The sequence below is a fragment of the Telmatherina bonti genome (genome assembly GCF_933228915.1).
Source record: "Telmatherina bonti genome assembly, chromosome: 24".
In the NCBI taxonomy this organism is placed as follows: domain Eukaryota; kingdom Metazoa; phylum Chordata; class Actinopteri; order Atheriniformes; family Telmatherinidae; genus Telmatherina; species Telmatherina bonti.
This window is the reverse complement of record NC_136633.1, coordinates 20,953,942-20,970,065: the sequence shown is the minus strand read 5'-3', so window position 1 is coordinate 20,970,065 and position 16,124 is coordinate 20,953,942. Positions and strand designations below refer to the sequence as shown.

At 44.9% G+C, this 16,124-nt stretch overlaps 1 protein-coding gene across 2 annotated transcripts in view; it reads left to right on the top strand.

Annotated features, from left to right (window-relative positions):
* The first annotated feature begins 1,643 nt into the window (after window positions 1-1,643).
* The window catches only part of nrp2a (neuropilin 2a), a 69,049-nt gene continuing 54,568 nt past the window's right edge, over window positions 1,644-16,124 (top strand). For both annotated transcript variants that reach the window (XM_079264161.1, XM_079264160.1), the window contains exons 1-2: window positions 1,644-2,313; window positions 10,208-10,379. In XM_079264161.1, the coding sequence (XP_079120287.1) occupies window positions 2,238-2,313; window positions 10,208-10,379 (248 nt within the window). In that variant the 5' untranslated portion in view covers window positions 1,644-2,237. The remainder of the gene's footprint in view (window positions 2,314-10,207; window positions 10,380-16,124) is intronic.

The window sequence follows — 16,124 nt, the reverse complement described above, 5'->3', positions numbered from 1 at the left end:
ACACACACACACACACGAGTAGAATAAAAGGAAAAAAGAAATGATCTCCCAACTTTAATCAAGACCACAATATAGCATGTGGCAAACTGGTTTATGCCAGTACAGACCCCCGCTCGGAGGCTCAGATTAACCAATCAGATTGACGTCTGACAGCCACCTCTCCCTCTAGCTGGAGGTGGGCTTGAAGATGACTGACAAGCTGTAAGGAAGCTGCAAGTTGATGGAATCGAGTCAACCTTGGGGTGGAGGGGGGTGTGTGGAGCAGCAGGGGATGACAGTTGACTGAGGTGACAGACAGACGGTGACACACAGAACTGTCACACAACCTTCTGTCAAGGGCAATGGGGGTCTTTTGTTGACAATGTTTACATCTTGCAACTATTGCGATGGAGGGGATAATAAAGGGGACTACAAATGCTTGTAGTCGCTGTGCTGACACACCATCGTACGGGGGGGGGGGGGAGATAAAGCTCCTCTGCGCAGATATGCATGCATTGCCTCAAAGTTTCCCATGTGTTCTGACCTTCAAGAATGCACCTAGCCGTTCCAAATAAAGATGCCAGCAAGGCTACATGCAGTCATTATGCAGCCAGGCCTCCGTCCGTTACATTGCAAGGTAATACAAGCCATAGGCAGGGCACATGGGCTGGACGCTGAAGAGGCCTTTCTCAGCAGATTATTTTGGGCTCACTACTGTGTCATTACACGGCCTCCCGCTCTGTATTTAGGTCTGCTGATTGCAGGGCTGACATCGGGCAGGGCTGAGGTGGGCTCTACTCCTAGTGGGTTGAGGGCTCCAACATTGGTTTGGTTGTTTGATGTGTTTTTTGTGGTGAAAGGCGGCCATGTGCCTGCTTACCAAGGAACCACCCCCTCCCCAGTCATACTCTCCTCCCTTTCTATCTCTGTTTCTTCTTCTTCTTCTTGTTCTTTTTCTTCTTGTTGTTCTTCTTCTTCTTATTCTTAATCTTCTAATTCTTCTTGTTCTTGTCCTTATTCTTATTATTCTTAATCTTGTTATTATTCTTATTCTTCATCATCATCATCTTCTTGTTCTTCCTGTTCTCGTTCTTGTTCTTCCTGTTTTTGTTCTTGTTCTTCATCATCTTCTTATTATTATTCTTATTCTCATTCTTATTGTTAGTATTAGTATTAATATTCTTGTTATTATTATAGTTATTATTGTTATTATTATAGTTATTCTTGTTATAGTTGTTATTATTATAGTTATTCTTGTTATAGTTGTTATTATTATAGTTATTCCACGTCTGCCCCCTCTGATCATGTAAAGCAGCCCCGGGACAAGTTTGGTTTACCATGACAAAGTGTTTTATCTCGGTCTTATCTATGGAGGAGTTCATATCTGTGGCATCTTTTTGTGAGGGGAGAGAGACGGGGGGAGAGGGAGCGCGTACACGTGCGCGTGCGCTCTCACCCTTCCATCCCTCCCTATAATCGGCTAAGCGACGGGAGGGGGCGGAGCCCAAGGCGCCGTGACTGTAACGCGATAGCTGCTCGGCTCAAAAGAGCGATCACTCTCACACACACGCCACACACCCCTCGCAGTAGCAGGACGCGCGTCAGTGTCGGAGCGGAGCGGAGCGAGGAGCAGAGAGGAGCGGTGCTGCGGGAGCTGACAGGACATGAAGGGTCTCTTTACTTGTAATTATTAGATTTGTGCCTATAATTAAAGGAAAAAAAAAAAGCAGCTTTCTGTACCAGGACTGCTTCTGGGAGAGAGACTCCCGCAGGAGAAACAACCCTCGTGTGCGCAATCCACGCTGGGACGCAGGGAGGGAGACCGGGGAGCCTCTGTCGGAACTTGACGCACCCTGGAGCCGCTGTCCACGCACCAGCAGAAGCCTCCACGCTGCGGGACTTTGTTTTGGATGAGGTTTATTTGCGTGGCTCCTCTACATGGACACACTTAAAGGAGCTTCGCGAAGAGTATTTTCTGAATTCCTCTTGTGGCATGTAGTTGCACAGTTTCCCACGCAAATGGTTTGATAAACGCCGTGGGGTCCCTTTTTTTTCTTTATTTCTGTTTTTTTTTCTTTAAAAAAAAACAAAACAAAGTGTTGTTTGTTTTTTTTTTTCACTGCTGCCAGTGGGTTTTAGATCCTCGAACGTGTGTGGATTTTTTTTTCTTGTTCAGGAACCGCAGCGCTCAGATCCGACGAGGTGAAAACATCGGACACTTAAGGCTCTCCACAAGTTTTTTTTTTACCTCATCCAAAATGGATTTTGTGTCTTCGCTGATTGGATTTTTAATGGCAATGTGTCATCTAGCGTTGAGAGCCAGTGGAGAAGAGGGTGAGTTTTAGTTTATTCCTCATTTTGACGCGCGCGTGGTCCGTTTTTAACCTAAACATGTCTAATAAAAACTGTATTGTGCGTGGTTAGTCAGAAAATCCAGCGCAATGAGCCTCTCCGGCCTTTAAAGACTATTGTTTTGGTATTTTATAAGTACAGTTCAAGGGGTTTGTGTGTTTTTAATGTTTTAAATCAGACAGCTGGCATAATATTTCATGATGCATCCTGTTGCCGTCTTGTTTCCGCTTAATTGGGTGAATATGGGAGGCAGTGAAGAGGATTGTAACTCACACATGAAGGTTTTTCACAGTTAAAGCAAAATGTGTTTGTTTAATCAACTTCAGATAAGCTCTGGCTCCGAATGGGTGACCATTTCAAGCCGGTGGATCTTGTTTAAACTGGACAACTTTGGAGGATTTGGTCTAATAGAAATTCAGAAACGGAAAGCTGCCCCTGCCTGACAAACACCAGCCCTTCACTGGGCTTGGAAAACACCAATCTGAAACATTTGCACGTGTCCAAGGAGCCGTGCGTAAAAACCCGCGCTCTCACATTAACCAGCCAACCGGTCCAGTCTCTTCCTCGTGCTCCATGAGGGCTGCTGCGCGCGGCTGAGGGCAGGAGCTCCCCGTCATCTCCGTGCCATCTCAACAATCACGACGAAGGGAGGAGATTAAAGTAAGCAGGTTTCCTCCTTGCTGGAAAAGTAGGGATACGGCACCGTGCCATGCCTCAGCCAGATGACTCTTCTGTATCTGGGAGCGCGAAACTCAGGCGTAAAAAGCTGCCATTTCTGGAAAAGCTCAACGCGTCGCGATACCAGCAGAGGCAGGAAGAGCCAGGGATGCATGCAGGGGTTCACCACGCTGAGAGGTGACGCCACTGTGACACATGACTCGCGCTCACTCATCCATGACTCCAGTCTGGCTGCTTACAGCTGGGCAGTAAACACAGTTTTGCTGCGCGCTTTTTCTCTACGCACAAAGCAAAAATGACACGATTTGTCTGTTTACGTTGTGTTTGGTCTTGCTTTTTCCACACACACATTACATCATAAAGTGTGTAATTCAAGAATATATAGTAAACTGGTGCACATTTAGTGGTGTTTATATTGGAGGGCTGTAATTCCTTCTCAATGGGTGTAGGGATGGAATTAGGAGCTCATCGTGATCCCATGATGACTGTTGAGGCTTTAAGACACCACCCGCTGGTGTCAGCTCTCATCCCCTCTTCTTTTCTGGCTACTTGTTTCGAATAGGACGGCCACCCCAACCATTTCTGTGAATGTGTGTGTATTGGCTGCTTGCGTCCTCGCTGATCACAGACAGATGTGGGCCTCTTGGCAGTCGCCAGGGAAGCAAGAAGCTGGATTCCCCCCCTGCTTTCTCCCTCTCCTGCCAAGACACTGCACCACATGTCCCTGCCTCAAGAGCCGCATTACACACAGATGCCAGAGGGGAGAGAGGCTGGTAGAGAGCAGAGCAGAAACAGAGGAGGGGAAGGAAAGAGGGTGCTGGTGACCGCAGAGAAGTGGAGGCAAAGAAAGGAGAAGAGGATGCCGTCCGCCGGGCCACAACAAGAACAAGGGGGAGCATGAGTTGGGAGAGGTGGTCGGGGGATTGTGCTTCAAACGGTGGAGAGGAAAGGGCAACATCAAAGCGTTACAGAGGTCACGGAGTTAAAATGGCATTGGGCTCAGGGAACAGATCGCATTAAGGGTTACGAGGTGACACTATCATCTGCGTTGACACGGCTAACGTGGGGTAAAATCACAGCCGGAGCTCCACGGCGAGGGGAAAGATGAAAGAGGTGAAGTCTGTCAGCCGCTCAGTCTCTTTCAGAAACGATGCTCTCATGAAAGTTAAGCACACTGCGAGTCGCATCAAAAGTTTGCGCTTTCCAAAGCGTTCCTGCTTTTCCATGTGGGTTGTTGAAAGTTGATACATTTACAGTAGCGAAGGGTTTTTTTTTTTATGAGTGTTTTGGAGCTAAGTGATGCACGCCACCGGCATATTTCATGCTCTAAAGGTGGATCTTTGCTTCAGAGGGAAAATGTCCAAATACAGGATCCAAAAGATTCATTTCAACTCATTTTTCTGTCAGATATAAACTTCCACTTCACTTGTACTGTAATCACTACAGTTTGACTCGGTGACATGTACATTAATTACTCCCTACCAGAAGCATTAATATTCAAGCCATTAAGCAGCTCATTTGCATGTTTATTAAGTGGGCGGCTGTGCATCCTCTGTGGTATCATCTTCTTCCAGAGTTGGATTTCTAGTCATTGAATCATTTCCCAAACTTTTAGCTCCTGAATGAACCTTTTTTTGCTGCTGTTTTTTGTTGTGTTTCTCCTTCTTCTTTCCCTCCTTAGCAGCCCACCCTTCAGTTCTTTGCGTTTTAATCTGCCGGAGCCTCAGAGGTATCAGCTGCGAAAACAAGGTCACCTATTAACATTCATAGCTGAAGACAAACAGAGGAGCCCGTTCAATACCAGTCAGGTATGAGCGTCGCAGGCTCGCTCAAAGCCCTGGAACAGCCCACCGCAGTCGGGGTGAAATTAAAAACAAGACCCCTATAAATAAAACAAAGCTTGCTCTTTCAGTCTGTCGCATTAGCCTCATAGTGGGTCTTAACTGGTGCTCAGGGATGGCTTTAGATGGGAACTGGAGGGTGCGAGCATTGTGAAGAGGCAAAGTATTTTACATGTACTTTAGGCGGATTGCAAGCCGGGTTAAAAGGCGGCGCTGTTCAGGGTGTACATTTAAATTTAGACAAACAGCTTTTGGTGAGAGGTGCAAATACCACAAAGGAGGGTTTTTTGTTTTTTTTTCTCTTTTTAAGCAGTCAGTTCCGCTGAAAGGTAACACTCTGCAAGGTGGGGGTGGAGGGTGATGACAAATCACCAAAACTCCTGCAGCAAAGCTCAATTCTTCACAGCTTCCCCTCGCTGATGTCTACTCTGCTGTTTCCAGCCCAGACGGGGGGGGGGGGCTTGTGTGAAAAGTGCTTTGGCGGTGCAGGTTTGACACCGCCGCACAGGGATTAAGGAGTGCATCGAGGGACAGGGAGACATGATACTGTAGGCAGGTAGAGTTTAGGATTAGGCCCACACCAGCAGCCATCTGTTTACCCGATTGATCCATTGAAGCATTGATCACGACAGTCGGATCTGTGCATTTAGCTGATTAGCATGGGGCACTTATCCTGTTAGAGAGGGAGGAGTTAAGAGGGAGCGAGAAAGAGGAGACACAGAGAGGAAAAGAGGATTTGGGGGATTTTATCTGCTTTTTATGTGGCTTTTGTTAGTTCTTAAGAGATCTTCCTTTAAACACATTTAGCACTGTTTAACAAAGAGCTGTTGCACCAGGGTGATTGTTACTCCTCTGGCTTTTGCTCACAGTTAATTCCTTTAGTTTTATTTCCTGCAAAACATGATTTCATTACAGAAAAGAGGGGGGGTTCAGTGCAGCATTTGTATTAACCATTGTGCGCTAAGGGGGTTCATGTGTACACATATAACTCCTAAAATGAACTTTTATACATTAAATTGTGTCTAATATCTGTTTGGGAGCAAAAAATCAGAGAGAAATATTAGTATATCCTGAATAATACCCAATAATTCATCTGTCAGATGTCTCAATTTGTTCATTTATGGGGGAATTTTTAAGCTCAGCACCCTAATTTAATATTTTTTCTTGTTTGTGTGTTTTATTTCACCCTGTAGTGATCCAGAGGTGCAAAATACAAGTGTGGAAAACAAAAAAAAAAAAAAAAAAAACACAACAAAAATCTGAAAATCCACCAAAACATTTCAGAAAAAGAAAGCATGCCTGCTTTCCGTGACTTCTTCTAATGTTTTTTAGTTATTAAATTAATGGTTTGCTCATATTTTTTGCCGTCTTGTGGATTTATGTGTTGATATTTGTTCAGCTTGTTGTGTGTGTGCTTGCTTTTTAAATGGACTCTAAACGTAGTTTCTTTTTTTTTAAAAAAGAAAAAATAGGTTTAGAACGAAATGGGAGAGACATTTCCAAAAGATAAATGACAGAAAATCACATTTCAAAAACATTTTTCAAATCTTTTTTTTTTTTGAGTATTTTCCAGATTGTTGTACCTGTGCAGTTGTTTTTTTCCAATGCTTCACAAAGGTTACCTTTTGAATTTATTGAATTAAAGTTGTGTTTTGCATCCATCCAATTTCTTAACCACTTACTCCAGCAAAGGGTTACTGGGAAGCTGGAGCCTATCCCAGCAATCACTGGGCAAGAGGCAGGTCCACCCTGCTCAGGTCGCCAGTCCATCGCAGGTGTTTTATACCTCAAGTCCTACTTTACTTATGAAATAAACATCTGTTTTTGCTCACACATGCTTGAAATGAGTGTAATTAGCAATACAATAAGTTCAAAAAAGCTTTAAAGTCAGTCTGTTGATTATTTTAAACAATTTAAGCAATAATTTCCCCAATATGGAGACGTAATACTACACAGTTGTAAGTAAATAACTTTCTATTTGTCCCCTCCTCGTCCTCCTCTGGTCCAGCCCACTGTGAAACAGCTGAGATTAAAAACAGCCAGAGAGTCAACCCTCACTCTGCCTGAATGGATGAGCGCTGACCACTCTCTCCTCACGTTCCCCCGCTCTCTGGGTGATAGCACTTTTTAATTAAGGTGGTGGCGGTGCGATGGGGAGGGACGGGCACCAGACACAAGGAATGATGGAGGGATTTATCAGCACCTCTTCCCCACACTCACCGCTTATCCCAGAGCGTGACGCAGTGCCTCCCCGATAAGGCGGCTAATAGAAATGAGAGCGCTTACACACACATCGCTGGACGGCGACGAAGACATGCAGACATATGCACATTTCCTCAGATAATGAAGATAGAGGCGCTCTCAGCTGCTACAAAGACATCAGAGTTTGACTTGATTGGGACTGACGGGAAAATACGGACACACACACACACACAGTTAACTGGCTTCGCTGATATAATCACTAAAAATAGATTACACAAGTCTTTATAGTACTTCAGCTGGATGTTAACTTTATACACACAACACACTCCTAACATTCAGTATGCACACACTCGCATAGTGGTGTCATTGTTCTGGTAGAATAGGGTCTCTGCTTGGTGGGAACATGTGTGCACTTCTGTGTGTGTGTGTGTGTGTGTGTGTGTGTGTGTGTAGACAGATGGACTACTCTACTAGAAGAGACAGTGTAATTCATGAATCTTTCTGGCAGCTCCTGAGTGCTTCCCTCTTGCTACTCATTCAGCATCGACCAAACACACACACACACACACACACACACACACACACACACGTGTATACTGTTCAATCTGCAATGGATTATCAAAAAATTAAGGATAAAACACACATCTGTCACAAGACCTTTAAGCATGGATGGATGTTGTTGCTGCAGCAGCACACACACACACATGCCACCAGTCCTAGTGGGTGTGTGTGTGTGTGTGTGCTGACTGACAGAGGTTTCCCAGTGGGGTCAGTGTCTACAGGGAGCCGCTGGATAGCAGACATGTCTTAATGAGGCTCGTCAGGCTCTGTGCACACGCGCTGCATCTTTCTTCTGCCCTTCCTCTGCCTCTGTATTTCCTCTTCCTCATCACCTTTTTCTCCCTGCACGCCTGTCACTCACCCCTCTCTCTCTCTCTCTCTTCCTCTGTTCCCACCTATGAGCTCACACCCACCCCACGGCTCTCCTCGCTTTCCGATCAACCCCCCCCCCCTTCCTCCTTGAAGCTTCAATCCCTCGTCCGTTCGGCCCATCCTCACTCATCTCTCCTGTTTTTCTCCCCACTGTAATCCCCCTTTCCTCCCTCTCTCCTCTCCCGACTCTTCATCCTCCCTCGGAGGCCATTGAATTGGCAGCTGAGGGGGAAAAGTGTCGAGGCTGCAGGATTTCTCCCCAAAGGGCTTAATCTGCTGAGGCTCCTTGCACCGATAGCCTCCTGCACACCGTTCCCTCCATAGGCTTCTCAACAATGACCGTCTGTCTGCACAGTCGCAGCAGATAAAGAGATGTGTGTGTGTTTTTTTTTCTGTCTGCTTCAGTCATTCTTTCCCATCCATCCCTGCTATCTTTTTGAACATTTTTCAGCTCGCTATTTTTTTCCACCTTTTGCAGGCCTTTGTGATTGACAAGCCCCTCAAAGAGGTGCACAAGCGTGGGTGGCCGTTTGAGCATGCAGCAGCAGCAGCAGCAGCTATGTGGGTGTGTGTTAATGCATGCATGTGAGCGCCATCCTGTGCACATTTGGGGCCAATGTGTATGTATACATACATATATATATATATATATATATATATATATATATATATATATATATATATATATATATATATATATATATATAAAATATACATGTTCCCAACATGCATGTGTTTCTGTGGGAAGCTGAAGTCAGGGACTCGCCTGAAATCCCCGTCAGCTGTACGGGGCTGATGCATGGGCGTAGGCGTTGCTCCTCTCCGGTGTAACAAAATAAGGAAGCCATTGCAGCTCTATCAAATGTCAGAGAATCTTAAGTGTGCCTTTTAAGCACAATAGGCGGTGGAAATGTCAACACTTGAAGGGTCTATTACACTTCAAGCCTTTGGTGGTTGTTTTTTTTTTTCCCTCTCACTTCCTTTATGTTTTTTTTACAAAAAAAAATGAAATAAGAGAAAAATAACCCATTTATGTCAATATAAGGGATTCATTTAAAAGGCTGAGTGGTTAATCCTTAACGTCAGGTTGTGCATTTTTAATGGAGCTGCAGCACAAGAATTAGCTTGTCGCACGTCTCCTTACTGTGTGGGACGTTTCGCTTGATTGGACATGCAACACCTGCAACAATATTGTGAAGGCTCTTTGAGCTCAGTATAAAGTTCATTACATTTAGTGATCCCACTGGAGCCCTAAACATCCCACCCCAACACACACACACACACACACATGCAGTCATAAACAGTGTTAGCTTGAGAGCTAAATCATCCACCGCTGTTGTCATGGAGAATATGTTTAGCTTAATGTATGACAATAAAATGTAATAATAGAACAATACTGTGTGTGTGTGTGTGTGTGTGTGTGTGTGTGTGTGTGTGTGTGTGTGTGTGTGTGTGTGGCATGCAGAACACTTGTGTACATGCTGCTTTTGTGAGTTTATGTGTTTAGCGTGTTTGTGAGAGATAACGCAAAGCAGGAGAGCGGCTGTAGCCGTCAGGGTGTTAGCGGAGAATGGGGCCTTTGTTGGAGCGTTAGCTTCTCATTACAGAGTCGGGGTGACCCGCAGAACCCCACTAGACAGGCCGTCTGCGTGTCACTTCCTGTCTAAGCCTGCTGAGCAACGCCATTGGCAGGCTATTGTTCCTGGGAGAGGCTGATAGGATCAGGGAATGTGTCCTAATGTTTGCAGATTGGCTTGCTGGAGCAACAATTACACTTGGAGGAGCGCTCCCAATGGAGAAGGAGGGAGATAAGAGCCTGGGTGTGGAAGAGGGGTGAAAAAGCCTCTGCAAGCGTTCAGCAAATGCACAATGATGATCTTTTATTGTTTTTATAGCTTACCCACGTGGTCCCGCTCGCATTGAGAATCCACAATGGAGAAGTTTTTCCAATTTCCTGCTAACAGACGGCCTAAATTGGTTTCTTTGTTTTACTGTTCATTTGTTGCTCATCACATCTTCATATGTGGGAACAAGGTAAATTAAAGCATGCCATCTGAGCCGCAGTTCCAGCCGTGGGCGTCTACGTTTGCATTTACTGGGGATTTATTTGATGTGATGGCCGCCACGTAAATGACGGGATGTAGAGATGCTTAAAAATGTCTGCATTTAGTCTGTGGTCACATTGACTTACCTCGTGTATCTGTCCTTCCTCACATTACCAGAGTGTGGAGGCGTCTTGGATGCCACAGAGGCCGGCTACATCACCTCCCCTGGTTATCCTCTGGAGTACCCTCCTCACCAGAACTGCCACTGGATCATCACGGCGCCAGAGCCCTCGCAGCGCATCGTCCTCAACTTCAACCCTCACTTTGAGATCGAAAGGCTCGACTGCAAGTAAGATCAGTTCTGCCACAAGGCGAACGTTTCTCAGTGTGCTATTATTCTGGATGACTGGTGATTATAGTTGATATTTTCATTAGCATCCTAGCATTCATGAGCTCTCCATTGGAAGCATATAATTATAACGCCGTACCCCGAGCCGTTGGAGCATTTTCAACATTTTCACCACAACAGGTCAGTTGCAGAGGAGAGTTTAATCATCAGCTTTCTGTAAAAGCATAAAAGCGATTTTCTTTTTGGCTTTCACACCATTGCACTCGTTTCACCTTGGCTGCTTGCGAGCTAAAACCACTCTCTGTTTAGCTTCGGCCTTTTAAAGGCCTCATCAGGCCAATTACCAGGTTGAATTCCTTGCTTAAGGGCACAGCTGCTGCAATGGTTAAACCTCAGCATTTAAAACAGGAGAGAGTTTTGCTCATTTTAGCTTCCACATGTCAAGGTTTTTGGTCTGTTTTTTACACAAACTAGCAAAACAAGTCTGTAAAAGAGGAATGGAAAGTATGATTCATATTGAACGGTACGTGTGTCTTTCCTCCTTTTTAATTTGTTGAAAGAAGCCAAAATAAATACTATATGTCGGATTTATATCTTTTGTTTTTTATGATGTTTAGAACCAGGAATCTGAATGACGTTATCAAGACTAGCAAGCAGCGATCTTCCTCTATCTGATAATGAAATGCCAAGCAGCATTTGAGATCTGCATGTCTCCATTTGGGCAGTGGGAGAAGAAAAAACTCAGACAGGATGAAAGAGCAAAATCGAGATGGAATTTTAAGGGGCGGGAGAGGCAAAGAAAGAGGATGAACAGGGAGGGGTTGAAAAAGCAAAAAGAAGGCAATGAGACCCAGCTGTTGATCTGGATAGAACCGCATTGGTCAGTTTCCTTTCTCAGAGACGTGAATAATCCAAATCATATGGTCTTCTATTGTCTTAGACCTCAAAGGAGAAGAGGAAGAAATCACAGCTTCCATTGTTTAATCCAGTTTTATACAAGCAGGTCAGGGCGAATGCTTCCCATCTGCCCATTTTGACAGAACAAATTTCTATGAAAGGAACACAGATGAGATTCATCTCAAATTATTTCCCCGATTATGGCCATTTATTTCCTCCCTCCTTCGCTCTCTATATCCAAGAATTAATAACTCCAGATGGGTGTTCGCTGACAAATGGCCCGGAGAAAAATGTTGCTTTCATGAGCATCAATAGCGGCTCTGGTGAAAAGGAGTTTTTGTGATGATTGTCAGCTCTTTTCACGCGGCCGCGTCAGGTTTGAAGCGGCGAACTGGAGTTGCTATTTTGATGTCTCTGCTCTTTTTGTCACTTTTTTTTTTTTGTCAAAGGCAAAATGGTGCATTATTATCTCTTTTGCAACATGTTAGTGGGCTTCAACACCAGCGCGGCAGTGTAAACTGAAGCTACTGGCTGTGAGAGGGACGGCTCAGCTGTTGATAAGCAGTGTGTCAAGCGGTTTCTCGCAGCCCAAGGCACGCAGGGAGGGAGGAGGCCGGAGGAAGTGGAGGAATCAAAAACTTTCAAATGCTTTCCTCTTCTCCACAGATTTATTGGGATAGTTGTCTTTTTTTTTCTTTTACTCTTGCCTGGAGGGATGGAGGCCTCTGCCTGCCCTCTAACACACACTCCCACTCAGGCTCCCTTCATCCTGCATGTATGACCGAATGCATGTGTATCAGGGAGAGTTACTGAGTATGTGTGGGCGTTTGGATGCGAGTAACTCTGCAAAAGCATGTCAGTTTGTAAAATAAGCCTCTCTGTTTGCCTTTTTCCTTCACTCCTTTTATCCATCCAGCCTCTGATAATTCCCATTTTATTGGCCAATTAGGCAAACAGGGAATCGTACCGACACTTATGCATGCATGACCTCTAACACTGATGTTCTGCATTTCGTGCGTGAAACATTTTCCTTTGTGGTCTGCAAGAATAAGCGGAATAATAAAAAGAAGCACAACAGTTCGATATCCTTGCTGTCTCCATCCTGTTTTATGCTTTTTACCTGAATTGATCCAATCCTCAGAGCGCTTAAGGGCGCCGAGGTGAAAGGTTCAGCAGGGCTGGAAACCTGCCTGACAGTTGGGATTAGAAACGTCCAACCAGCGCGATGTTTTCTGGAAGACTCATATAACATGATCTTAAAGGTGGGCTATTATGGTATTTGGAGTTTTCTGAGCATTCTACAGTGTTACAGTGTTGAATCCTCATCAGACATGTGAACGGCACTGTTTTTTATCACCTAAACACATGTTTGAGTTTGAGTTCCAGCATTCTCTCCGTTCGGTTTCCATGGCGACGAAAAACGCGTCGTTTTAGAGAGTTTTTTCTACTTGGAAATCCTTGTGACGTCCCGGGGGATAAGGTTTGGTGATTGGTTACCTTCTACTGGTTAACAAGGGCATGTACAAATACATCAGGCGGTTGGAAAATGTCGGATAAAGTTATTTCCAACGATGGCTGGTGAGTTTACCAAAGAGAGACATCCTGCTGCATCGTTGCTGTGGGTTGCTGTTTTCCACTTCGTTTTCAGGCTCTGATTCAGGTTCCAACATGTAGGGCTGTATACTATGTGTAGACATTGTATTTTGTTTTTTTTATTGAGTTCATATTAGCCTAATCCTTCTGTTTATGAGACGTTACAATGACGGCGAAAGCAGGTGCGGTGCGCGCTCCCGATGTAGTGCAGTGGCAGCTGACCAATCAGTGGCAACCATAGACTGTATATAGCGATGGACGGAGCCTCTGTTACATCACCCGTAGGTTTCTAAAGAGCTGAATTGAAGCTCGGTGGGCGGTTCCTACCGTCGCCATGTTGGCAGTGTCATGCGCGTCGTCTCGCCCAGAAAATACAAATATGGGCAAAGAGGTGGAGCTGAGAGAGGAGCCGTGAGTGTCATGGCAGATAATTGACATCGAGAGAACTCCGAGCTAAAAGCTAACCGAGCTAACCCTGAGATAACAGGAGCTAACCACCTAACGGAGGTATGCGGGCTGAAGCTAAGTCACGTTGTTAACCGGCTAAAAACCGCGGTTGTTCTACGTTCTTCTGACTTGAAGCCGGAGATTGGTACCTGTCAATCAATCAACCTGTCAATCAAAAGGACACACCCCGAAATATGCCGAACTTTGCTGTACTTTTAAACAGGCGAGTTAGAAAAAAATTCACTTCCCTCCCAGTTGTCATGAAGGTAAACCTGACCTATTTAACCAAAAATGGGTTTTTGAACCAGGCTGTAAACATGTTTATTTCTGCTGTGAAGTTGGTCTTTTTAACACGGGAGTCTACGGGGATTTGCTCTGTTTTGGAGCCCCAAGTGGATGAAGGGGGAGCTGCAGTTTTATGTACTTCAGCATAGGCTTCACTTTTTACCACCAGAGGTTGCCGCTTGGTGGCAACTTATATCTGGCGGGAGGCGGGGCTTGATGCGGAAGAGTCTCAATCCACTTGTTTTGCCCACAGGCTGATCCTACGGAGAGGGTCGGCCTGAAGTAAATAAAGCGATTTGTGACAATAACTCGATCAATCCCAGCCCTTCTGGGCTCAGAAATAAAAATAGATTAGCCTGAAATGCACATAATAGTTCCACTTTAAAGAAAGGAAATGAACTTGTTTTTTTTTGTCTGTGTGATTATGCTTACAGAGATTCATGCACCCACTTAAAGCTACAACCTGTCGGTGTGAAAGCATTAGTCAGCCATCCCGCCTCCTCCTCCTGGGGCACTTTAGGCCTTCATAAAAACAAAAAAAAAGTGATTGGTCAGCCCAGACAAGGAGTCTGAACTCTGGCTAATGTCCCCAGCCAGCTGGTGGTTTTCTCTCAGTGGGTTCAAGCAGTCAGCACTCGGATGCAGCCAAGCTGCGGCTCTGCTGCAGCAATCAAATCGGCAGCCTCGTGCAGGCGCTCCACGTCTGAGGTGGCACTTTAATTCAGGATTTCATTTCACGGGGAGTCCGGCTATGTGCCAAATAGCTCTTACCTTCAGGCTGCCAGCCGATTGATGCGAACTAAATGTAATAAAGGCTAGATGAAATATCAGGCCCATATCTCTAATGCAATCTGCCATCGCCGAGCCCCAGGATGCTACCTAGTGATATAACAGGAGCTGCTGGGGAAGGAGGAAAGACAAGCTCGAGGTGTAGAAGAATAACTTCCCCTTTATTTTTCTGTTTCTCTTCTGCCATATTTTTCTTGATCCACCTCTTTTTTTTTCTCCTTTGTGTTTCATCACCCTCCCTCTCTTGAAGCCCGAGGAGGATCTGTTTTAATTTTACACGCTCAAATTAAACATTGAAACAGGCGGAATCACGCAGCACATTCATCCAAGAAGATCCATTCCTCGCACCTTGGAGGGTTTTATTTTCTCCCTTTTATTTGGTTATTTGTTATTGAACTCAGCCTGAGGTGGGAAGATTTTATGATATGACTTGATAACTCCATACACAGACATGCAGGCGCAAACACACAAACACACACACACACAGCTGTAAATCCTCTGCCTGTGTCATCCCTGCTCATACTGAGACGTGTCACCGACTCATAACTCTGTTTGCATGGACGTGCATGCTCTTCTTTGTGTGATATCGCCCTCTTACTCAAACTCAAAGATGGTAGAGAGGTGTGGGATCAATGTCTGTATTCCGCTTGTAATGGCAAATCTATAGATGATCAGCAATAGCCAGAGGGAGAGGTGACGAAGAAGGGATGAAGATGAGGAGTTTAATTGAGGATGGTTCGGGGTGAAAGGAGAGACAGACGAGTTCCCAGAGGTCACAACTGAAGGGAGTTGTTCGAGAGCTGATCTGTCGATATTTGGCACTTGGCCTACGTTAGGACGCCATCATGGTCATCAGCAGCTGCGCTGAATGATGAGACAATAAATGTGAGGTAGAATATATTTAAATGACTTCCTGTGATCAATTGCTCTAGAAACTCACGATGAGTCCAGTGTGTGAGACTGAACTGCAGCGCACTGAAAGGAAAAGCTTAATCATACTGCGTCACCAGTTAACCCTTAAAACTGACCAATCACCTCCACTTTTATTTATATTGACGACAGTTTCTCAGGAATGGTTGCATGTAACTCTGTGGGGGACATTGTGATCGATAGTTTAACCTTTAAATGATCAAGTGGAAGTGTTCAATGCAATTATATCCTGACCTGGAGATTTACTGTCCTCTCAAATGTAGCATTTATTCACAAACTCTATATGGTAAATCAATTATAACACCATTATATGTTACATTTGCATGATAAAAAAAACATCATTGTCACTGATCCTGTTGCTATGAGACCTTTATTTTGAAATAGCCACTTCCTGTCAAACTTTATACCAAATGGGTGCTTAAATGGGCTGCACGGTGGCATGGTGGTTAGCCCTGTGGCCTCACAGCTAGACGGTTGTCCAGGGTGTACCCTGCCTTTCGCCCAGGAGACAGCTGGGATAGGCTCCAGCTTCCCCCCTGAATTGAATTAAGCAGTTTGGAAAATGAGTGAATAAATGATGCTTGAATGGATGGCAATGTCCAATCAGGAACCGCCAAAAATCAAGAAGTGACCACAAAGTTTATGTCTGTATGAAAAGGACAATAATAATGATAATTATTGTCCTTTATGGCAGGAATAGAGCCGAGATGCTCTTGGTGACGCCAAAGACAAAATGTGCTGGAGTTGGTTTTGAGGTGAAAGTAGGTAAATAGTGTTCTGGTTAAATAGGGTTCTGCCGGAGGT